General features: G+C 42.5%; 1 protein-coding gene across 2 annotated transcripts in view; it reads left to right on the plus strand.

Annotated features, from left to right (window-relative positions):
- The first annotated feature begins 241 nt into the window (after nucleotides 1-241).
- stxbp1a (syntaxin binding protein 1a) overlaps nucleotides 242-24,221 on the plus strand; it is a 45,622-nt gene continuing 21,642 nt past the window's right edge. For both annotated transcript variants that reach the window (XM_036968282.2, XM_036968283.2), the window contains exons 1-3: nucleotides 242-454; nucleotides 19,258-19,307; nucleotides 24,076-24,157. In XM_036968282.2, coding sequence (XP_036824177.1) covers nucleotides 418-454; nucleotides 19,258-19,307; nucleotides 24,076-24,157 — 169 coding nt within the window. In that variant the 5' untranslated portion in view covers nucleotides 242-417. The remainder of the gene's footprint in view (nucleotides 455-19,257; nucleotides 19,308-24,075; nucleotides 24,158-24,221) is intronic.

The following is a 24,221-nucleotide window of genomic DNA, read 5'->3' on the forward strand; positions in this document are numbered from 1 at the left end:
CTTCACAACATTTGCACTACAAATGTATTCGACTATTCAAAAGTTAATTTAATATGGGCCTAACAATAAAACACATACAGGTGCAAATTGCAAATTGAAATATAGTGTTGTGTTTTTTCACATTGACAAAAAACGGGAAAAAAATGAACTACCAAAGGAATGAAAAATTAAATATGTAAAACATTAGAAAAAGTATAATAGGGAAATTTGCAAATGTATAAATAGTATAAATGAATTGGCTAATGTAGCCACTGATGTGGGGGCGGAGGAAAACGGAGTGACGTTTCTATTCGAAGCTCTGCAGTCAGCTGCGATGTGAGGCATGCATATTCGGTCGAGCAGAGAAACGAGAGGAATACGGCAAGGGAGAAAGAGGGAGTCAAAGGGAGAGAATACGGTCAAACACACAATAGCATCATGGCACCCATAGGACTCAAGGCGGTGGTCGGTGAAAGTAAGAATACCTTATTATATTTATACATCCATTTTGACTATTTGATATGGAATAAACATCCATGGAAACGCATCGATGGGATGCACTGTGCATTTGTCTCGGATGGGGTGGTGAATTGAATGTGTGGGTGCGTGTTTTTCCCCAGGATGCGGCAGGTTGTTGTGCGCTGATTTACCATTGTGCAACCGTGGTTATCAGCATGAGCCAAGGACCTATACCTGTGCCATTTATCCCAGAGCTCCAGCGATGCTGATGCGTATTAATATAAACTGCACATGGTTATTCGACGCGCGCTGCGGCCAATGATCAATGATTTTTTTTTAAATCGAACTCTGCATGAGAAGGTCGAGAAAGACAGACACACCCATAATATAGTTTCAATCGGAAATTAAAATACAAACTGTGCCGCATTGGGGCGACATTAGGAAACATTGTCTAAAATCACAGGCAGTTCTAGGCCCATTACTTTTTTATTTAGGCACAATGTTAATCGCACAATGGAACGTCGTAGGCCTATAACAAGTACATAGATTGGTTGTATATGAATATTCTCCATCCAGGAGCGCAACGTCTACGGGATTCCGCTGTTTCAGCAATGCCTCACCTGTTTCAGCAATGCCTCACCCCTATGATGGATCACCAGTAGCCTACAATACGCTGCGTAGAACGTCATCTTTCAGGTTGAACGGTTCAAACAAGGAAATGTAGGTTGAACAGTCTGATGATAGTCTTGGTCTGCAGTATTAGATGGATAATGGCGGAGGGTGTGTCCTGTCCTCTGTATGGAGCACACGAATGCGGAGATAAATCCGCATTCGGTATGGTAACACCTTTTCGAAATCGGGTTTTACTGTGCTTTCATCCGCATATACAGGAGGCAATGCACATAGACCCACTTGGCCCACGATGAAGGCTACAAGCATAATTTATGCAGCATGAGTAGCAGTTGTAAAACAGCATCGGTGTATGGTTTATAGACTGACCTGCTACTAGGCCTATTGCCCAATCTCCTGAGGTTGAGGTCCGTGGATGTTGAAGGCCATGTAGGGGCTTTTGGACATCTCTATCAAGCTGTTCAAACGAAATAGCTGTAGGCTATTCAGTAGCATCACAAATCACTGGAAAATGGATGCGAAGCTGAAACATGTACCAGGTTTATGATGGGGTGAGGCATTTCCGTGTCCTGAAGGCTCACTAAATATCGGAAATCATATTGTAAGGTAAAACATGTTCTTCTCGGATAATGGCAAGTATGCAGTTACCCCCTTCTCGATAAATGTGCAATCAACAGCAACGGAGTTATCTCCAGAGGTTATTATGGATGTATAGGTCTAGGCTTAGCCTAGAAGTCAGACCAGTGATAAACGCTTTGGAATACCAATGTCCAGTGGGGGTTCTTGCTTGTATGCCCCCCAGGGAAACAATATGTCTGGAACTATATATTCACAGTATTATGAATGAATTGTGGATTATTTGGTAGCATTTCGTCGTGTGACTGATTTTACTAATTGCATTAGTTCTGTACAAAGTTAGAGGTGCGCTATGTGATAGATTCCCCCGCTCCCCCTACCTCGGGCTTCCAGTGGGGAGACCTGAGGTCAATTTATCCCCGCCCCATCTCGTATTTCTGAGTGGGAGACTTTCCCAGGCAGTAGCCTGCCTAGCTCACAAACTAGAATCAGGGCGCCCACTCCGACAAGGTTAATTGACCCGCAGTCCCACGCTGTGACATTATATCATGCAACGTGCAAATGAGCGATAGAAAACCGATCGCGCAAATGTCACCATTCCCAAAAAATGTGTGCAGGCCCCCCGTTCCGTGGGCGGCTGCCCATGTCACCTATACCTAAATCCGCCACTGCCCATGTCACTGATGAACAAGGTATACAAATCGATTACTTCAGTAATGGTAGCGCAATTAGATATGCAAATAATATTCAATAAATTAACCCAACAGCTTGATTCTCAAGAGATCAGGTTAGCCTACGCATTCCAAATATGTAAGCAGGTGTGTATGACCATTGCAGCCCAAAAGGCCTACCTTGGTTTGGAGTGTGACTATAGCGAGGACAGCTGAGTCATATGTTTTCAATTTATAGTGGTGTTTAAATTGATGTCATAAAGCTGTAATATGTGTAGTAGGAATGATATCAGCTCAGTAGTAGATCTGGGTAATTTTGCTGCGGATTAGACCTCACCAAAACAAAATCCTTTGTAACATTCCATGAGCTAATGACAGTTATGCAATATGGCTTGTGTAAATACAGTACGTTAAATAACAATACACTGGCACATTATGGAACGCCGTTTGGGTCTTTGCGCGTCAAAAGATACACGTCAAATTACACTATTTGAAGCACTTGGCTGGCAAAAAAAAGCTTAAAAAGCGGTCTCATGTTTTCAAGGTGCGAAATGACTTAGTCGTTTGTTGGTGACGAATGAGAAGTTTTTCATATAGTGATTGGCTAACATTTGCATATAGTTTGCATATTGTTATTTGACACGTCAAATAGTGTTATTTGATGTGTATCTTTTTGACACGCAAAGACCCAAACGGCGTTCCATGGTACATGGTCTTGGCTGTAATAAAGGCCTAGACCTACATCTAAACTGCAGGGTGCATAATAATGTTTGGGAAAGAAAAGGCAGACACAGGATTTCAGTGCCTATTGGATTCCTAATTTGCAGAATTACGCCTAACAGGCTGACTACACGCTCTCATCGCAAAATACATTTAGAAATCTATATTATTCATTTATTGCACCCAAACTGCTCTTGCGCGCCAACGAGCATCTACGTTGCCAAGGGCTAAAATTGAAGTCAGTTCTATTTGTGACGCTGAACGTGGTGGAAGTTCTGCCCCTCCCATCTCCTCATTGGTTTATAGAAGCAGGTACCCACATGCCATCTCCTCATTGGTTATACCCACGTGGGTGACAGAAAGACGAACGAGGTCAGTGGCGGTAATGCACCTAATTTATGAAAGTTGCTAATCGCAATATAAAGTCAAGAGAAGAAAAAGCCTAGAAGGAGGAGAGATGACTAGAAATGATTCGGTTGACCGTTTTATGTGTGGATTAATTGTCGGAGTAGAGGACCTTGTGCATTTCAGGTAAATAACAACTCAATGTTTATATATCAGGACAAATTAGCTAGCAACACCAAGCTAGCTAAATAGGACAAATTAGCTAGCAAGTGCAAGCTAGGTAGCAAAATTGCCATAAATGTTTAATGCTTTTCGACCAGTCCCCAAATTAATGTAATTGGTTCAGAGTTTGTTTTGATATTTTAACCTGCGTGTCGTGATTGCGTTTGGTGTGGGGGGACAAAATAAATGTATGCACGACGGCGCACGCGCACAGCTGGTTTGGGACAAGAGGGATGTCACACATCCTGTACACACATCATTCAGTTCTCACCCCAGTTATGAGGCTGTATTAATAAAGAGACCGATTTCTTATTTACATGTTGGAAATATGTAGCTTAAAACGTGCATTTCAACATTATCACAATGGCACGGAATGATATGAGAGCCTTTCTGTCAGACTGCGGTCTACAGGGTAAGGTGTGAGTATTGTATCGTGAGCCTGACACAGCAGAGGAGGAAGGCTAGTGTGTGATCATGACTGTTCATCCAGTGACACATGCCAGGGAGAGGAACAGCTGACAAACTGGGCCAAGAATCTTACCCGATGATTCATGGTGTTTCTCCTGCTTTGTTATTCCTGCTGCTTGATTGTGTATTTTTAAATCGCACGTTTTTTTTAAATTGTTTGAATCGCCATGACAGTTCTTCATTCGACGTATTTGACTGGAATCAGTCTTGATTTACAAGATATTAATTCCAGAAGCCATGGAAATGATGTGTGTGTTTGTCAGCAAACCACTTTCATTCCATTTCATTCAAACATTCCATGAAATTAACATTTGAAAGCAAAGGGGATTCACGACACATGGCCTAGTAAAAGTATCACTATTAGACCTTTTAAAGGGCTCTTTTATGAGTAATAAAATATGTACCTGTTGGTAAAGTGTTGTCCTAGTTTCTGAAATCTAATTCATAAGTCCAGTGAATTCTCTAATGTTTTTCACACACTAGAATGCCCCTTGCCAGACCAGTTTTCTTAATTGCACTAATGGCAACCTCTCAGGATTTGGTATCTAATCAAATGAACAGTTTGATGTCATTAGCAGTATTTCACCAGTATAAAATACATTGATGGTTCATAAAAACATTGCTAAATATGTCTAACACTTTACCTAAAGGTGACAAGTATAATGACTTTCTACTTGTTGTAGTGACAGGGAGAAATAGCTCAAGAGCACCCCACATCCCCATTGGAACTATGACTCCTGCTAAGATCATGTTGGGCCACCCTTCCAAATCTCCAACAGAACGTAAAGAAGCCTTGGTTTTAAGAGGCTTGCTAAGCTGTTATTTCAAAGTGAATCAGAAGGACAGATCGGTGACTAGGCAGGGAGATGAGAGGAGAGGGATGGAAGGAGGCTGGAAAGGAAGAGAGACACCTCTCCCTGTAGGACTTCAGGGTTGTCCAGGCTCTGCAGTATAGTGAGAGAGAGGCAGTTACTGTACATTTCATTAGCCCAGCCCAAGCACTCACCAGCTGCACAGCCCAACACCAGGACAGACACACATGAGCGTGCGCGCAAACTTCTCCACTGACCTTGGGAGAGATACTCAGCCTACCTCAGACACACTCATCTGAGCTCTTTGTGTGACGCAGTGTCTGCAGCCTGCCACTGTAAACACACACAGACAGACCCAACGTTGAATCTGTATTCTAATGGCTGACTACACACGGACTAGCCCACTTGAATGCTAGATTAGAATAGTAATGATTATGAGAATTAATGAGCAGTCATAAAATCCCATTCTCCCGGATTAAGAAGCAGTGCTGCACTCTTGGCATTCTCTCAACAAGCTTCACCTGGAATGCCTTTTCCATTAGTCTTGAAGGAGTTCACACATATGCTGAGAACTTGTTGGCTGCTTTTCCTTCACTCTGCGGTCCAACTCATCTTAAATCATAGCGATGGTTTTTGCGACTGCACTTGAAGAAACTTTAAAAGTTCTTGAAATTTTCTGAAATTACTGACCTTCATGTCTTAAAGTAATGATGGACGGTCTTTTCTCATTGCTTATTGGAGCTGTTCTTGCCATAATATGGACTTGGTCTTTTACCAAATAGGGCTATCACCTGTATACCCACCCTACCTTGTCACTACACAACTGATTGGCTCAAACACATTAAGAAGGAAGGAAATGACACAAATTAACTTTTAGCAAGGCACACCTGTTAATTCAAATGCATTCCAGGTGACTACCTCATAAAGCTGGTTGAGAGAATGTGCAAAGCTGTCATCAAGGCAAAGGGTGGCTACTTTGAAGATTCTTAAAAATATAAAACACTCTTTTGGTTAATACATGATTCCATATGTGCTATTTCATAGTTTTGATGTCTTCTCTATTATTTTACAATGTAGAAAAAGGTAAAAAATAAAGAAAAACCCTTGAATGAGTAGGTGTGTCCAAACTATTGACCGGTACTGTATGTATGTATGTTTTTTACACCATTTTCTCCTCTCCTTTGCTCCTGACTACATGTGTTGCTATATCAATCAATCAGCTGATGTCACAAAGTGCTGTACAGAAACCCAGCCTAAAACCCCAAACAAACTGCACCCATGTGTACAGAAATACACGAGTGCATTCATTCTATAGAAATAGAATGAATAGAACGGCCACCCCCATTCAAGTCAATGATGGCATAATGGGTGGGCTGGCAGCCATTGCAAGTGTACACATAGGTGCAGTATATTTTATATTTTGACCTAGGAGCCAAGCAGGAAGTAAAAATGGGAAGCAAAAGTAGGAAGATTAGGCATACCTACCAATCAATATGTTCTGTGATTTGCTGATTCAACTCAACTGACATAGCAAAAAAATACATCCCATAATCCCAGTCAGTACTGGATAGAACTTCATGGCACCCTCCGCTTGTGTGGAAAACAACCGGTGTTTATCTAGGTTAACCCATTGTCTCACAGCAAAAACGTCACCCTTTTTCAAATGCAATTTTATTGTTGTCTGCTTGTTTTAGTTAATTACAAAACAACATTTAAGTAAGTACAACATGTCTAAACATGACGTTTCAACCTTGCCTGCTACCGAGCGTTCTCACTACTTAGAAAAAACATAATATTTTAGGGTTTCCCTCATGCCCCTTTTCATGACGGTGCTAGCAGCTACGTGAGTGAGTGCTAGCTAGCTACCGACCAGAACATTAAGCTAGCCACGACCAACAACACAAGCAACCAAACTATATAGCATAGGTGTGGACTCGAGTCACAAATATGATGACTTGCAACTCGACTTTGACTTTAACACCAATGACTCGTGACTTGACTTGGACTTGAGCCTTATGACTCGACTTGACTTGATACCCTCCCCAAGCCCAAATATGAAAAATTATGCTATTAAAAAAAGTGTGCAGCGCATCAACTCTTCATTTAACAGATTACAGTTTGAATCGGATCGCAGCCAATCAAATTGTGCCAGCTGAGAAAAAGTTGTGCGTAGCATTGCAGAGGAACGTCGGCGGGTGAATTCAGATGGAGTCCTTGGAAAGATGATACCCCCCCCAAATACATTTTTGATCTTAAAGACGACGCTGTATCAACCAAAAACAGATTGCAACTTGCAAAACATGCAGGAAGAAAATGACAGACGGAGGCGCAACAATTTCCAACTTTGTTTGACATTTGAAGCTGCACAAAGAACGGTAAGTCGGGGCTACATCATGGTCACATATAATTTATAACTTTACTAGTGTAGCATGTAGGCTAATGTAATGTTAAATCAATGAGCCTCCACACAGTCAGTCAGTGCGGGAAAGTGATCATTGCACCCAAGATTGAGCTATAAATCCTGCCTGATGTTACTGCTGTTCCTAAAACCATTGACATACGTTAGCCTACTGTGTGTTTTAAGGTTGGGCGATTGTGTACCAGCCTACTTTGGAAAGTAATAAATATATATATATATATATATATTTTAAAGCATTCATGATTTGGGTAAATGTAATATACTAACTATTACTCTCGTTAAAAATATGAAATGGTATTACATTTGGTGAGAGCACATTATGACTTGTTTAGGACTCGAAACTCAAAGTTTAAGACTTGAGACTTGACTTGATACTTGACTCGGACTTGCCTGTCTTGACTTGGGACTTGAGTGCTAAGACTTGAGACTTACTTGTGACTTGTAAAACAATGACTTGGTCCCACCTCTGCTATACAGCTACTAGTAGTGAGTGGAGTTACAAATGGACTATACCAAACAAGTTAAATGTCTTACCTGTGATGAAATGTTTTCCACACATAGCTAGCTACGTGTAGCCTCCTTGGACACCGGGTCCCCACATTTCCCACGTCGAATAGCCTGAAGCCACAGGACTCTTCTCGCAGGCTCTATTTCACTACGTGGGAGCATTGCTAACCATAGGTCAGGATTTTTGACCTGGTTACATGTGCATTGAACAACACAGCAGATTTTCGGCACGTTTTGTTATTTCTGTGTAACAAAAAAGTGACGACAAAGTTGGCTATTTTACACTGGGGATCAATGGAAAATAATAGTTGTTTTCCCCAATTTGTGGGTGTGGTCGAGGGGAATTCCTTATTATTACATGAATATCGACTCAGAGTATTGCATGAGCCACATCAGTTAACATAAATTAAATGAACATTCTACATTACCAAGGACATTATTTTATCACAATACCAGACAGCCATTGTGAGTATACCAATGAGTTCACCAACGAGGGTTAGAAGTTCCAAGCCCGTTCTATTCATTCTGTTTCTATTCATTCTATTTCGCTGTGTGCTGCTGCTGCATTGTGGGGTGCGTTGCCTAGGCAACCACTGACTTGTTTGCTAGTTTCTTGTTTCAGCAAGGAGGAGGAAAGGTTAATCACATTAAGAGTCCATGTTACCACAGAAACTAACTCGACTGTATGAATGCCTGGCCGTCAGCTATCAGCTGTTTGTAAAAAAATAAATAATAATCTAATAATAATAATAACGGTTATGACGGTTATTTTATTTCCATGAGGGTCTACATCCATAACTGTTGGTTATACGGTAATTGTGCCAGCCCCAGTTGCATGCCTTTAAAATAAATGTCTAATGCCAACATTTATATGTTTTTCATGCCAATTGCATAATACATTATACCAGCTATCATTACATAACACTGTCTTGTAGGAAAATGAAAAATAGATGGAATATAACACCCAGACACACTTAAAAAATATATATATGTTTTCACCTTTATTTAACCAGGTAGGCAAGTTGAGAACAAGTTCTCATTTACAATTGCGACCTGGCCAAGATAAAGCAAAGCAGTTCGACACATACAACGACACAGAGTTACACATGGAGTAAAACAAACATACAGTCAATAATACAGTAGAAACAAGTCTATATACGATGTGAGCAAATGAGGTGAGATAAGGGAGGTAAAGGCAAAAAAAAGGCCATGGTGGCAAAGTAAATACAATATAGCAAGTAAAACACTGGAATGGTAGATTTGCAGTAGAGGAATGTGCAAAGTAGAAATACAAATAATGGGGTGCAAAAGAGCAAAATAAATAAATACAGTAGGGAAAGAGTTAGTTGTTTGGGCTAAATTATAGGTGGGCAATGTACAGGTTCAGTAATCTGTGAGCTGCTCTGACAGCTGGTGCTTAAAGCTAGTGAGGGAGATAAGTGTTTCCAGTTTCAGAGATGTTTTTAGTTCGTTCCAGTCATTGGCAGCAGAGAACTGGAAGGAGAGGCGGCCAAAGAAAGAATTGTTTTAATTAACACACCAAGAGATTGTGGCAGAAAAATACTTCTCAGTTTACCTCAACATACTAAGAATAAGATACTATCGTGAGGGATTATTCAGGGTCTTCATCTTGTCTGCGCTTGTTAGAATTAAACCTCTCTCTATACTATTTTTCCTCTCACAGTGCCTTTCCTGCTCTGAGAGTCAGCATGACCTACAGCCAGACTCTGACAACACAACCTTTGACCCCAGCTGAGATGTGGACGGGAGTTGTTTCTGCTTGCTTGCTATTCCTGTTCAGTTCTCCTGAGATGTCTCTGATCTGGGATCTGTTTGTGTTGTCAGAGTCTGGCTGCGGGTCATGCCCACTCGCTCAGAGCAGGAAATGGATGGATGTGAGTGTGACCCTTTGCTGTAGCCACGACCAGTGGGAACGGGGCAAGGCACTGTGCGAGTTTGCGTTTCCTCAGACTGGGCTCACAGCTGACTGACTCATGGGTGTCTGTAAACAGTTAAGTCTGTGGAAGGGCACTCTGAGACACTCTACTCCCTCTGTTACTGACGATCACGCCAAGGAGAGCAGTAGTCGATTTTTATATCTCTAATCGATTTTCCTCTTGTTTTAAATTTTTTTTGTTGCTTTGTATACATGTTATAACTGTGTTTAGTATGCTTAATGAAATATGACAGGGCAAAATGTGTCTATTCTCTTCTTGTCTTTTCAAGAGCCATCCAAAATGTCAGCCTGAACCAAACCAGTCGAGCTGCTAATGGTTTTGACTGAGACAATTACGAGTGAATGAAGCTCCTGCTGTGTGCCCTCCAGGACTAGAAGTATAGGTACTCCATGGTCCAGAAGATGAGAGGGAAAATAATATGGGAGGGGCTGTGTCCTGCTTAAAATGGCCGCCGGACTCTTTAAGAGCAGGGGTGTTACATTCCCTGGGACTGATGCTGAGATCTAGAGAAAATGGGTCATGTAATCGTAGTCGCCGACACCCAAGGCAGAACCGGAAGGTAAAGGGTTAAATTCACAGTATTGAGTCGCTAGGGCTAGGCATTGTTTGTTGGGGTCAAGGTTGAGGATTCTTCAGGAGTGGAAGACATAATACACAACCGTTACATAACCAATACACATCAATGACACAACAAACAGCCAGCCAGCCTCCAACGGAATGGATCGTGCACCACTCCCTAGCATTCTCCTCGCCAATGTCCAGTCTCTTGACAACAAGGTTGATGAAATCCGAGCAAGGGTAGCATTCCAGAGGGACATCAGAGACTGTAACGTTCTTTGCTTCACGGAAACATGGCTCACTGGAGAGACGCTATCGGAGGCGGTGCAGCCAGCGGGTTTCTCCACGCATCGCGCCGACAGAAACAAACATATTTCTGGTAAGAAGAGGGGCGGGGGCGTATGCTTTATGGTTAACGTGACGTGGTGTGGCCAAAACAACATACAGGAACTCAAGTCCTTCTGTTCACCTGACTTAGAAGTCCTCACAATCAAATGTCGACCGCATTATCTACCAAGAGAATTCTCTTCGATTATAATCACAGCCGTGTATATCCCCCCCCAAGCAGACACATCGATGGCTCTGAACGAACTTTATTTGACTCTTTGCAAACTGGAATCCATATATCCGGAAGCTGCATTCATTGTAGCTGGGGATTTTAACAAGGCTAATCTGAAAACAAGACTCCCTAAATTTTATCAGCATATCGATTGCGCAACCAGGGCGGGAAAAACCTTGGATCATTGCTATTCCAACTTCCGCAACGCATATAAGGCCCTGCCCCGCCCTCCTTTCGGAAAAGCTGACCACGACTCATTTTGTTGATCCCTGCCTACAGACAGAAACTAAAACAAGAAGCTCCCGCGCTGAGGTCTGTTCAACGCTGGTCCGACCAATCCGATTCCACACACCAAGACTGCTTCCATCACGTGGACTGGGATATGTTCCGTATTGCGTCAGACGACAACATTGACGAATACGCTGATTCGGTGTGCGAGTTCATTAGAACGTGCGTTGAAGATGTCGTTCCCATAGCAACGATTAAAACATTCCCAAACCAGAAACCGTGGATTGATGGCAGCATTCGCGTGAAACTGAAAGCGCGAACCACTGCTTTTAATCAGGGCAAGGTGACTGGAAACATGACCGAATACAAACAGTGTAACTATTCCCTCCGCAAGGCAATCAAACAAGCTAAGCGTCAGTATAGAGACAAAGTAGAATCTCAATTCAACGGCTCAGACACAAGAGGTATGTGGCAGGGTCTACAGTTAATCACGGATTACAAAAAGAGAACCAGCACCGTCACGGACCAGGATGTCTTGCTCCCAGGCAGACTAAATAACTTTTTTGCCCGCTTTGAGGACAATACAGGGCCACAACTAAAACATGCGGACTCTCCTTCACTGCAGCCGACGTGAGGAAAACATTTAAACGTGTCAACCCTCGCAAGGCTGCAGGCCCAGACGGCATCCCCAGCCGCGCCCTCAGAGCATGCGCAGACCAGCTGGCTGGTGTGTTTACGGACATATTCAATCAATCCCCATCCCAGTCTGTTGTTCCCACATGCTTCAAGAGGGCCACCATTGTTCCTGTTCCCAAGAAAGCTAAGGTAACTGAGCTAAATGACTACCGCCCCGTAGCACTCACTTCCGTCATCATGAAGTGCTTTGAGAGACTAGTCAAGGACCATATCACCTCCACCCTACTTGACACCCTAGACCCACTCCAATTTGCTTACTGCCCAAATAGGTCCACAGACGATGCAATCTCAACCACACTGCACACTGCCCTAACCCATCTGGACAAGAGGAATACCTATGTGAGAATGCTGTTCATCGACTACAGCTCGGCATTTAACACCATAGTGCCCTCCAAGCTCGTCATCAAGCTTGAGACCCTGGGTCTCGACCCCGCCCTGTGCAACTGGGTACTGGACTTCCTGACGGGCCGCCCCCAGGTGGTGAGGGTAGGCAACAACATCTCCACCCCGCTGATCCTCAACACTGGGGCCCCACAAGGGTGCGTTCTGAGCCCTCTCCTGTACTCCCTGTTTACCCACGACTGCGTGGCCACGCACGCCTCCAACTCAATCATCAAGTTTGCGGACGACACAACAGTGGTAGGCTTGGTTACCAACAACGACGAGACGGCCTACAGGGAGGAGGTGAGGGCCCTCGGAGTGTGGTGTCAGGAAAATAACCTCACACTCAACGTCAACAAAACTAAGGAGATGATTGTGGACTTCAGGAAACAGCAGAGGGAACACCCCCCTATCCACATCGATGGAACAGTAGTGGATAGGGTAGTAAGTTTTAAGTTCCTCGGCGTACACATCACAGACAAACTGAATTGGTCCACCCACACAGACAGCATCGTGAAGAAGGCGCAGCAGCGCCTCTTCAACCTCAGGAGGCTGAAGAAATTCGGCTTATCACCAAAAGCACTCACAAACTTCTACAGATGCACAATCGAGAGCATCCTGGCGGGCTGTATCACCGCCTGGTACGGCAACTGCTCCGCCCACAACCGTAAGGCTCTCCAGAGGGTCGTGAGGTCTGCACAACGCATCACCGGGGGCAAACTACCTGCCCTCCAGGACACCTACACCACCCGATGTCACAGGAAGGCCATAAAGATCATCAAGGACAGCAACCACCCGAGCCACTGCCTGTTCACCCCCCGCTATCATCCAGAAGGCGAGGTCAGTACAGGTGCATCAAAGCTGGTACCGAGAGACTGAAAAACAGCTTCTATCTCAAGGCCATCAGACTGTTAAACAGCCACCACTAACATTGAGTGGCTGCTGCCAACACACTGACTCAACTCCAGCCACTTTAATAATGGGAATTGATGGGAAATGATGTAAAATATATCACTAGCCACCTTAAACAATGCTACCTAATATAATGTTCCCTACATTACTAATCTCATATGTATATGTATATACTGTACTCTATATCATCTACTACATCCTTATGTAATACATGTATCACTAGCCACTTTAACTATGCCACTTTGTTTACATACTTATCTCATATGTATATACTGTACTCAATACCATCTACTGTATCTTGCCTATGCCGCTCTGTACCGTCACTCATTCATATATCTTTATGTACATATTCTTTATCCCCTTACACTTGTGTCTATAAGGTAGTCGTTTTGGAATTGTTAGCTAGATTACTTGTTGGTTATTACTGCATTGTCGGAACTAGAAGCACAAGCATTTCGCTACACTCGCACTAACATCTGCTAACCATGTGTATGTGACAAATAAAATTTGATTTGATTTCAATTGTTCCTGTGTGGATAAAAGGCTTTACAAACCCTGTGCTAAGCATACTCATACTTGGTTGTGGTATGGGTTGATGCTAATGCTAGCCTAGCATTGTGGTATGGGTTGATGTTAATGCTAGCCTAGCATTGTGGTATGGGTTGATGCTAATGCTAGCCTAGCATTGTGGTATGGGTTGATGCTAATGCTAGCCTAGCATTGTGGTATGGGTTGATGCTAATGCTAGCCTAGCATTGTGGTATGGGTTGATGTTAATGCTAATGTTGATGCTAAAGCGACAGCTGTTCATTATGCTGTGATCTTAGAACACCGCCTCCCTGTGAGGTGAATGGTTGGGGAACATCTGCATATGTCTCAGCTGTTCCAATTCTCTCTGCTGTACTCTCTAGTCACCCCCAAAACCAATTCTTTCTTTGGCCGCCTCTCCTTCCAGTTCTCTGCTGCCAATGACTGGAACGAACTACAAAAATCTCTGAAACTGGAAACACTTATCTCCCTCACTAGCTTTAAGCACCAACTGTCAGAGCAGCTCACAGATTACTGCACCTGTACATAGCCCACCTATAATTTAGCCCAAACAACTACCTCTTTCCCTACTGTATTTTATTTATTTATTTATTCATTTTGCTCCTTTGCACCCCATTATTTTTATTTCTACTTTGCACATTCTTCCACTGCAAATCTACCATTCCAGTGTTTTACTTGCTATATTGTATTTACTTTGCCACCATGGCCTTTTTTTGCCTTTACCTCCCTTATCTCACCTCATTTGCTCACATCGTATATAGACTTGTTTATACTGTATTATTGACTGTATGTTTGTTTTACTCCATGTGTAACTCTGTGTCGTTGTATGTGTCGAACTGCTTTGCTTTATCTTGGCCAGGTCGCAATTGTAAATGAGAACTTGTTCTCAACTTGCCTACCTGGTTAAATAAAGGTGAAATAAATAAAAACTCTGGATGACAAAGTCAGCATCAGGTGAAGGTGACGTGTCCACCTAATTTGAACATATGAGACGTGATGTTTAACATATCTATAAGATGTCAAATTAATTTAGTATTTACAGTGACACATGCCTCAGGCTGAGTACAGCTATGCCTGATTCACCTACAGTTGAAAGAGCTCTGGGTCTAACCCATCCCAGTGCTTACACTGGTCTGGTCAGAGCCACAGACCGACACAAACACTTAGACGTGCATACTGTATTACTCTAGTCAACTATTTATTTCTAGTAGCATATGCCAGACTTTTATTGGTCACATACACATATTTAGCAGATGTTATTGCGGGTGTAGCGAAATGCTTGTGTTCCTAGCTCCAACAGTGCAGTAATATCTAACAATTCACAACAATACACACACATCTCAAAGTAAAAGAATGGATTTAAGAAATATATAAATGTTAGGACGAGCAATGTCGTAGTGGCAATGAATAGACTACGGTATATACAGTGCATTCGGAAAATATTCAGACCCCTTGACTTTTCCACATTTTGTTACGTTACAGCCTTATTTTAAGTGCTGTGGGGATGTTTTTCCGCGGCAGGGACTGGGACAGTAGTCAGGATCGAGAGAAAGACAAACGGAGCAAAGTACAGAGAGATCCTTGATGAAAACCTGATCCAGAATGCTCAGGACCTCAGACTCGGGCGAAGGTTCACCTTCCAACAGGACAACGACTGTAGGAATACAGCCAAGACAATACAGGAGTGGCTTCGGGACAAGCCTCTGAATGTCCTTGAGTGGCCCAGCCAGAGCCAGGCCTTGAACCCGATCGAACATCTCTGGAGAGACCTGAAAATAGCTTTGCAGCAACTCTCCCCATCCAACCTGACAGAACTTGAGGATCTGCAGAGAAAAATGGGAGAAACTCCCAAATTACAGGTTTGCCAAGCTTGTATCGTCATACCCAAGAAGACTCGGCTGTTATCCCTGCCAAAGGTGCTTCGCAAAGTATTGAGTAAAGGGTCTGAATACATATGTAAATGTTATATTTCCCTTTTTTTGTTTTTAAGATATTTGCAAAGATTTCAAAAAAACAGTCATTATGGGGTATTTTGTGTAGATTTCCCCCTAATCAAACTATTTATTGCATTTTAGAATAAGACTATAACATAATTTTTTGGGGAAAAAGTCAAGAGGTCTGAATACTTTCCAAATGCACTGTATATATGACATGAGTAAAACAGTATGTAAACATTATTAAAGTGACCAGTGATTCCATGTCTATGTACATAGGGCAGCAGCCTCTAATGTGCAGGGTTGAGTAACCGGGTGGTAGCCGGGTAGTGACAGTGACTAAATTCAGGGCAGGGTACTAGGTGGAGGCCAGTTTAAGTCTAATTGCCTTGATATAAAAGCTGTTTTTCAGTCTCTCGGTCCCACCTTTGATGTACCTGTACTGACCTCGCCTTCTGGATGTTAGCGGGGTGAACAGGCCGTGGCTCGGGTGGTTGATGCCCTTGATGATCTTTTTGGCTTTCTTGTGACATCGGGTGCTGTAGGTGTCCTGGGGGCAGGCAGTGTACCCCCGGTGATGCGTTGGGCAGACCGCACAGTCCTCTGAAGAGCCCTGCGGTTGAGGGCGGTGCAGTTACTGTACCAAGTGGTGATACAGGATGCTCTCAATGGTGCATATGCAAAATTGTGTGAGGGTCTTAGGGACCAATTTCTTCTGCCTCCTGAGGTTGAAGAGGTGCGGTTGTGCTTTCTTCACCACACTGTCTGTGTGGGTGGACCATTTCAGATTGTCAGGGATTTGTACCCAGAGGAACTTGAAGCTTTTCACGTTCTCCACTGTGGTCCCATCGATGTGAATGGGGGCGTGCTCCCTCTGATGTCTCCTTAAGTCTACGACCAGCTCCTTTATTTTGTTGACGTTGAGGGAGAGGTTATTTTCCTGGCACCACTCCGCCAGGGTCCTACCCTCCTCCCTGTAGGCTGTCTCATCATTGTTAATAATCAGGCCTACTACTGTTGTGTTGTCTGCAAACTTGATGATTGAGTTGGAGGTGTGCGTGGCCATGCAGTCATTGGTGAACAGGGAGTATAGGAGGGGGCTGAGCATGCACCCTTTTGGGGCCCCTGTGTTAAGGATCAGCATAGTGGAGGTGTTGTTTCCTACCTTCACCACCTGGGGGGAGCCCGTCAGGAAGTTCAGGACCCCGTTGCACAGGGCAGGGTTCAGAACCAGGGCCCCGAGCTTAATGATGAGCTTGGAGTGTACTATGGTGTTGAAGGCGGAGCTGTAGTCAGTGAACAGCGTACTGTACATAGGTATTCCTCTTGTCCAGATGGGATAGGGCAGAGACCTGTGCGATGGTGATTGCATCGTCTGTGGATCTGTTGGGGCAGAAAACAAATTGAAGTGGGTCTAGAGTGACGGGTAAGGTAGAGGTGATATGTTCCTTAACTAGCCTCTCAAAGCACTTTGTGATGACAGAAGTGAGTGCTACGGGGCGATAGTCATTTAGTTCAGTATTCTTTGCTCTCTTGGGTACAGGATCAGTGGTGGCCGTCTTGAAGCATGTGGGGACAGCTGACTGGGATAGGGAGAGATTGAATATGTCCGTAAACACTCCAGCCAGCTGGTCTGCGCATGCTCTGAGGACACAGCTAGGGATGCAGTCTGGGCCGGCAGCCTTGCGAGGGTTAACACGCTTAAAAGTCTTACTTACGCTGGCCACGGAGAACGATAGCTCACGGTCCTTGGAGACTCCTGTCTGTGACTGTGTGAGGCTGTTAGCCTCTCTACTCTGCTGGTTGACACAGCTGAAAATCTCACTTTTAAAAGTTAATATTCTGTTAAGTCATACGTCATAACCAAATCATGTTGTTGACTCATCCTATACTAGTATTTGTGGCCAAAGCATAAATTGGAGAAAAAACACATAAAAAACAACAACTTCAAACTTGTATCTCAAACAGACCGTTTCAAAAGTGTGAAGGATGAGCCGGCCAATTAGCTGTTTACTCGCATGAATATTTTTTATGACTGCTGTACGCCCACAGCGTTCTGTTGTTGGGGTACGCCATCACCATTCCAGCACAGAAAACCTGCTTTTATCCTACTTAATTAAAACATATTGTAATCAATTACACCGTCCGTCATATTTGGTAGAAATCTGGAAACACCACACGGGGGGGGGGGTCAAGGAAGAGCCAGAACAATTCCAGAATGGCATCCTGTCTGCTGAAATGGTTTCCTGTGGCATAGCCTAGAAAGAGCTGGAAATAGACAAGAGCTGAATAAGCGATTCACTCTCAGCTATTCTCCACAAAGACTACAACAAAATGAGCACGTCTATTCCAAGGTTGTCCACTTTCCCTATGGAGCTCAGATAAGTATCCTCTTTCTCAGATCATCTACATCATGGTCACATCAGGGCATCTCCGTCTAGAGTGCTGCTTTCCTGTACAGACCTAACCCCCTGGCTTTGAGTGGTCTGTGCTTAAAGGGATAGTACACCTAAATGGCCCTGTACATAGACTGCTTACAGGGTAAGAAAACAAATGTCATTTTGTAATTTAACCATGAGGTGAACGTTGTCTACACAAATTACTATCGGCAGCATTTACCCAACAAATCCACTTCATTCTCTGAAAGGCCCTGCGGTCTCCACACAGCCCATTCACACACAAATCCTGTTTAATCTGTGATAATCCGTCTGTATCTCTGTGTACACCTAGATGTTGGCCACTGCTGATCTAAAGGGCTTAGCAGTTTAATACCGTTTTTATATGGTGATACTGCAAAACATTAAAGAGAGTCATCCTAAATGGATTTATCCCAATACTGCAGCCAGATGGCCAACACCAGCGATCGGGCTAATAGTGGCATCGCCACAGAAACATGGCCGCCTGCCTTGGCCTGACCCACAGACAACCTATGGGATTAGTCCGTTCGTACTGCAGCAGAGGAGAACTGGAGCCACTGGCAGTCAACCAAAAATAATTGACTTGTTGTTTTTTTCATTCGGAGAACGAATTTGTCTTCTCTGCGTATCGGAAAATACATTTGATTCTTTAGTTCTGTTATGGAAGCCATTCTGGAATGTAACTGCATAAGAAGGCATCATCTGTGTTTCAAGATGCATTTGACTCATGTGTAGCCGCAGCCCTCCATTTTGCTAGCTACAGTGTAAGCACAGGAGCCTGCTGAGGGGCGGACGGCTCATAATAATGGCTGGAACGTAGCAAATCGAATGGCATCAAACACATGGAAATCATGTGTTTTTGATTGATTTGATACTATTCCACTGATTCCGCTCCAGTGTGTCAGTGTGTAGTGTGTAAAACTTGTGTAGATCCTCCATAGCGGAATAACTCTTCTTTAGCCTTGTTCCCAGAGGCATAATTATAAGTGTGAGAGAGTCCTCATTTGTGTCCTGTGCTCCACTGTCACTCATCACTATATGGAAACAGTCTGATACCTGTCAATGAATCAAATCAGAGAAAATGACTGTATACTATTAACCAGTACTGTACGCTCAAATCTTCATGTGAGAGGTTTTGACATTGAAAAGGACTCAAAGAAAATCATATCAACTGACATTGGAAGGTTGCACACGGTGAAGAAGCACGTGAAGTAAAGAATGTTCTGACCCGTTCGTCTTCTCTCTTCTCCTTCACAGAGATTATGAATGATGTCATCAAGAAGGTGAAGAAGAAGGGAGAATGGAAGGTGAGAGTCCCATTTAGTATTAGTATTTGTCTTTGTTATACTGCAGTTTAACCTTTTTTTTTTACATTTTATTCTGTTCATCAGGATTTTTCAGGCTTTGTTGGCCCGAAAACACTTGACAGAGTTCATTCCCACGATGGAAAGATAAAAGTGAAATTGTTCAGTGAAACATAGACCCTTTGGTCTAATTGTGACCATTTCGTTGTGTATTCTCGTAAGTATTACATGTAGTTTTTATTTGGTGTCACCAGGCACCTAGAAAAATATTCACCCAGATAATACATTGAATGGCAAAATTATATTTGTGCCACCCGGCTGTTATTACATTGTATCGTTATTTGAGCAACACACATCACCAGCAAAGAGGATACATTGTATGATTTCACCTCACCTGTGAGAGCGAAGAGGATACATTGTATGATTTCACCTCACCTGTGAGAGCGAAGAGGATACATTGTATGATTTCACCTCACCTGTGAGAGTGAAGAGGAAACATTGTATGATTTCACCTCACCTGTGAGAGTGAAGAGGAAACATTGTATGATTTCACCTCACCTGTGAGAGTGAAGAGGAAACATTGTATGATTTCACCTCACCTGTGAGAGTGAAGAGGAAACATTGTATGATTTCACCTCACCTGTGAGAGTGAAGAGGAAACATTGTATGATTTCACCTCACCTGTGAGAGTGAAGAGGAAACATTGTATGATTTCACCTCACCTGTGAGAGTGAAGAGGAAACATTGTATGATTTCACCTCACCTGTGAGAGTGAAGAGGAAACATTGTATGATTTCACCTCACCTGTGAGAGTGAAGAGGAAACATTGTATGATTTCACCTCACCTGTGAAAGTGAAGAAGAAACATTGTATGATTTCACCTCACCTGTGAGAGTGAAGAGGAAACATTGTATGATTTCACCTCACCTGTGAGAGTGAAGAGGAAACATTGTATGATTTCACCTCACCTGTGAGAGTGAAGAGGAAACATTGTATGATTTCACCTCACCTGTGAGAGTGAAGAGGAAACATTGTATGATTTCACCTCACCTGTGAGAGTGAAGAGGAAACATTGTATGATTTCACCTCACCTGTGAGAGTGAAGAGGAAACATTGTATGATTTCACCTCACCTGTGAGAGTGAAGAGGAAACATTGTATGATTTCACCTCACCTGTGAGAGTGAAGAGGAAACATTGTATGATTTCACCTCACCTGTGAGAGTGAAGGGGAAACATTGTATGATTTCACCTCACCTGTGAGAGCGAAGAGGATACATTGTATGATTTCACCTCACCTGTGAGAGCGAAGAGGAAATTCAGCAACTTTTTGAGGAGAGTGGAAGTTGATAAAAATACCTCTTTATTGTTAAAAGTTTAAAACTACAGGTCCATTCTTGAGAACATTGAGAAACAGTTTAACTTTAAACTTTTTCTAGTCTCAAAATCCACACCAGACAATTAAAATTGTCAACGTAGTTGCACATGATAGACCGTTACGTTAGTTTTTCCCCATCAGATAACCCAGACCTATCCTAACAAGACCAGCTGGACACATTTTGCATCAGCCAATTACAACTGTTGACGTAGTTAGTTATTGAACACAGTCATGAAAGTGTCCTTAACAGGCACAAAAACAGCATGAATAGCTCACAGTGTAGCAAGCCTGGCTCCTGGTAATTTTCACCGTTTGTGGCAACTTCGAATCCCAGGTGAGATATAGTTTTTTTCCTTTGAAGTGTAGAATTACATTTATTGTGATTAGTGTGTTGCGAAGGGAAGTGCACCAAGATTACAAATATGTCACCCACCACCTGGATTCGGTCCTATAGTATGTAGCAACATTTGAAATTGTGTTTTTTACATTGGATAAAAGTAGAGACTCCGAGCTAGAAAATGTTATATCATACACTGCAGTTGAGGAACAATGAGAAAGTTATTCTGCTTTGAAGTTGATAAACTTGTAACCCCACTTTTGAGAAAATGGCCCATGAATGTTTTGGTACATGTACTGGAGAGCTCTTCCTTGTCTAAACCATTCAGTGTGGTTCACATCCTCTTAAGCCATAGCCCCACCCATCTCTTTAAGGATTCACATGTGAGGCCATGTTCTAAACATAGTGAATAAGGTAGTGTAGTAAACAACCAAAGCTTTCAAGACTTAAAGTGGTGAAAGCAGTAGCAAAAAATAGTAAAAATACACGTTATCTAGTCCTTGGCCTATATCCTAATCTGACTTTGTTGCAGGTCATGTTGTTCTTCACATTACTGTCTCTGGTGAACACATACTATAAGTTTATTGGTCACATGCACAGGATACAGGATGTGTAAACGGTACAGGGAAATGGTTACTTGCATAATTGGGTCTTTTGTTTAGACATGTAGTTAGCTAAACAATGAACCTTTATCCCATTGAATCTGCAGGTAGCTAAAGCTAACCAACTAGGTTCAATGTTAGCTAGCTAGCTAACATTAGGTTATAACTAGCAATGCAAATGGCTTTCTGAGATTTTTACATTTACATTACAACACGGATCATTCACATAACGTTAGCTAGCGAGCCAGCCAGCTAATGTTAGCTAGCTAACAGTATGCTTTTGTAACGGTTTTCTTTCGGTGAAGGAGAGTCAGACCAAAATGCGGCGTGGCTATTGCGATCCATGTTTAATGAAAACAAAGTAAACACGAATCAAATGCAAAACAATAAACGTAACACGAAAACCGAACCAGCCTCATACTGGCGCAAAGTAACACAGACAGGAACAAGGACGATCACCCACAAACACACAGTGAAACCCAGGCTACCTAAATATGGTTCCCAATCAGAGACAATGACTAACACCTGCCTCTGATTGAGAACCATATCAGGCCAAACATAGAAATAGACAAACAAGACATCCAACATAGAATGCCCACCCAGCTCACGTCCTGACCAACACTAAAACAAGGAAAACACACACGAACGATGGTCAGAACGTGACAGCTTTAATTTGCAATGAAAACAGCTTTCACCCTATGTCACAGATTCCACGGTTGCCCTTAGTTTAATATATAATCCGGAGACAGGTGTTTTATACAACAGCCTCCTGTGTTCTCTTTTCAACTCCCTCTGTATTTGGGAATCATCTCTCGGCTTCCAATGGGTGTTCAAGGGATTTCAAAACTCAGTCAACTTCTTCCGTGACAACAACACTGTTGATCACCATTTTTTTATGAGAACAGGGATGGGGAAGACTCTACAATGTCTGGTTCAATTAAAATGTTTTTACCTAAATCCGTGATTTCCTCATTCATCTGAGTCAGAGAGAGTCAACATGGCACGATCATCCTCCAGAAAGTAGTCCATGGCTATTAACTTCAGTGCTATTTACTTTAGCGCTATTAACTTTAGTGCAGCAATGCAACACTTTTTCAGTTCTTCATGATATCTTTCAAAAAAAGCTGAGGTAGAAAGGATTATCCACACATTCTGACCAGCTCATGTTATAGACAGAAGCATGCTACATGGCAGACCAATCCGAACTCGTCTCTCGGCACGTCCAGCCCATCCATTATCTCAGCCAATCATGGCTAGCGGGAAGGTTCCTGTATTTTTCCATGGCTAAAGCAACTAGACTCCTAATTTAACAATTTAATTTGTATTTAAAGATGGCATACAAGTTTGTTATTAAGGCACATGAAAGTTCACATGTTCCAGAAGTCATTTCTGTCAAAACATATTTTGATTTAAAAAAAAAAATATATATATATATATATATATATATATATATATATATATATATATATATATATATATATATATATATATATATATATATATATATATATATATATATATATATATATATATATATAAAAACATTCACATGCCTCTCCTATGAAGTAGTGACATGCGACATACGCCTGGCTTCTTGAAACGGGATACATATATTTAATGAGGAGCTTCTTGGAGTCCCTTGGGTAGTGTAGTGCTGCCGGAGCGCACCAGAGCTCCACCACTTTTCAGAATGGTGCTTGTTTAATAAAGTTCAGATCAAAGCTGAATCAATGTCTCTCATTACATTTGAATGATTCATTAGTATTCGACACAGGCCTAACATACCGAATATAATATCATACTAAAAGGTTGCCGTTACACCAAAAACACCACTTAATTTCTTATTTAGGCGACACTCACATATACAACATTTGATATGCATTATTATAATCCTCCACTCACGTACGTATGCGTTATTTCCATTCAGCATAGACGACCAGGAGTGAACTTTTTTCCTGTATAAAAAAGCTTGATGCGAAGGCACCTTGAACCCATGATTACTCCGAACATTCACTGTCAGCCACCATAGTGGTATACTTAGTGGCTATTTGACAAGACCGTAAGGCTCTTCGACTTACACTACCGTTCAAAAGTTTGGGGTCACTTAGAAATGTCCTTGTTTTTGAAAGAAAAGCACTTTTTTTTGTCCATATAAAATAACATCAAATTGATCAGAAATACAGTAGACATTGTTAATGTTGTATAATGACTAGAAAAGGCCTTCTGGATAGCTACATTAAAAGTAGTCATATGGGCTATCTAAATGTAATTTAAATCAATCTCTTTTTCTGGTGCTCCTCAGTACTGTTTGATGCTCCTGACGTTGTTAAGTTGGGTGCACTGCACCAGTGCTACCAATGAAACATTTGAATATGATTAGAGAGTCCTAACCTTGTTTTCCAAAACCTCTGTCTTACTCTCCCTGGTTTCTCATTGTTTTCTCTTCCTGGCCTCAGGCGCTGATTGTGGACCAGCTGAGCATGAGGATGCTGTCCTCCTGCTGCAAGATGACAGACATCATGTCAGAGGGCATCACCAGTAAGCACTCTGCTCGATTTAAACCTCATCAGCCTCTATTGTTATACTGCATTTGGGACCGGTG

This window comes from Oncorhynchus mykiss, chromosome 29, assembly GCF_057628025.1.
Source record: "Oncorhynchus mykiss isolate SJ-2025 chromosome 29, ASM5762802v1, whole genome shotgun sequence".
NCBI classification, from domain to species: Eukaryota; Metazoa; Chordata; class Actinopteri; order Salmoniformes; family Salmonidae; genus Oncorhynchus; species Oncorhynchus mykiss.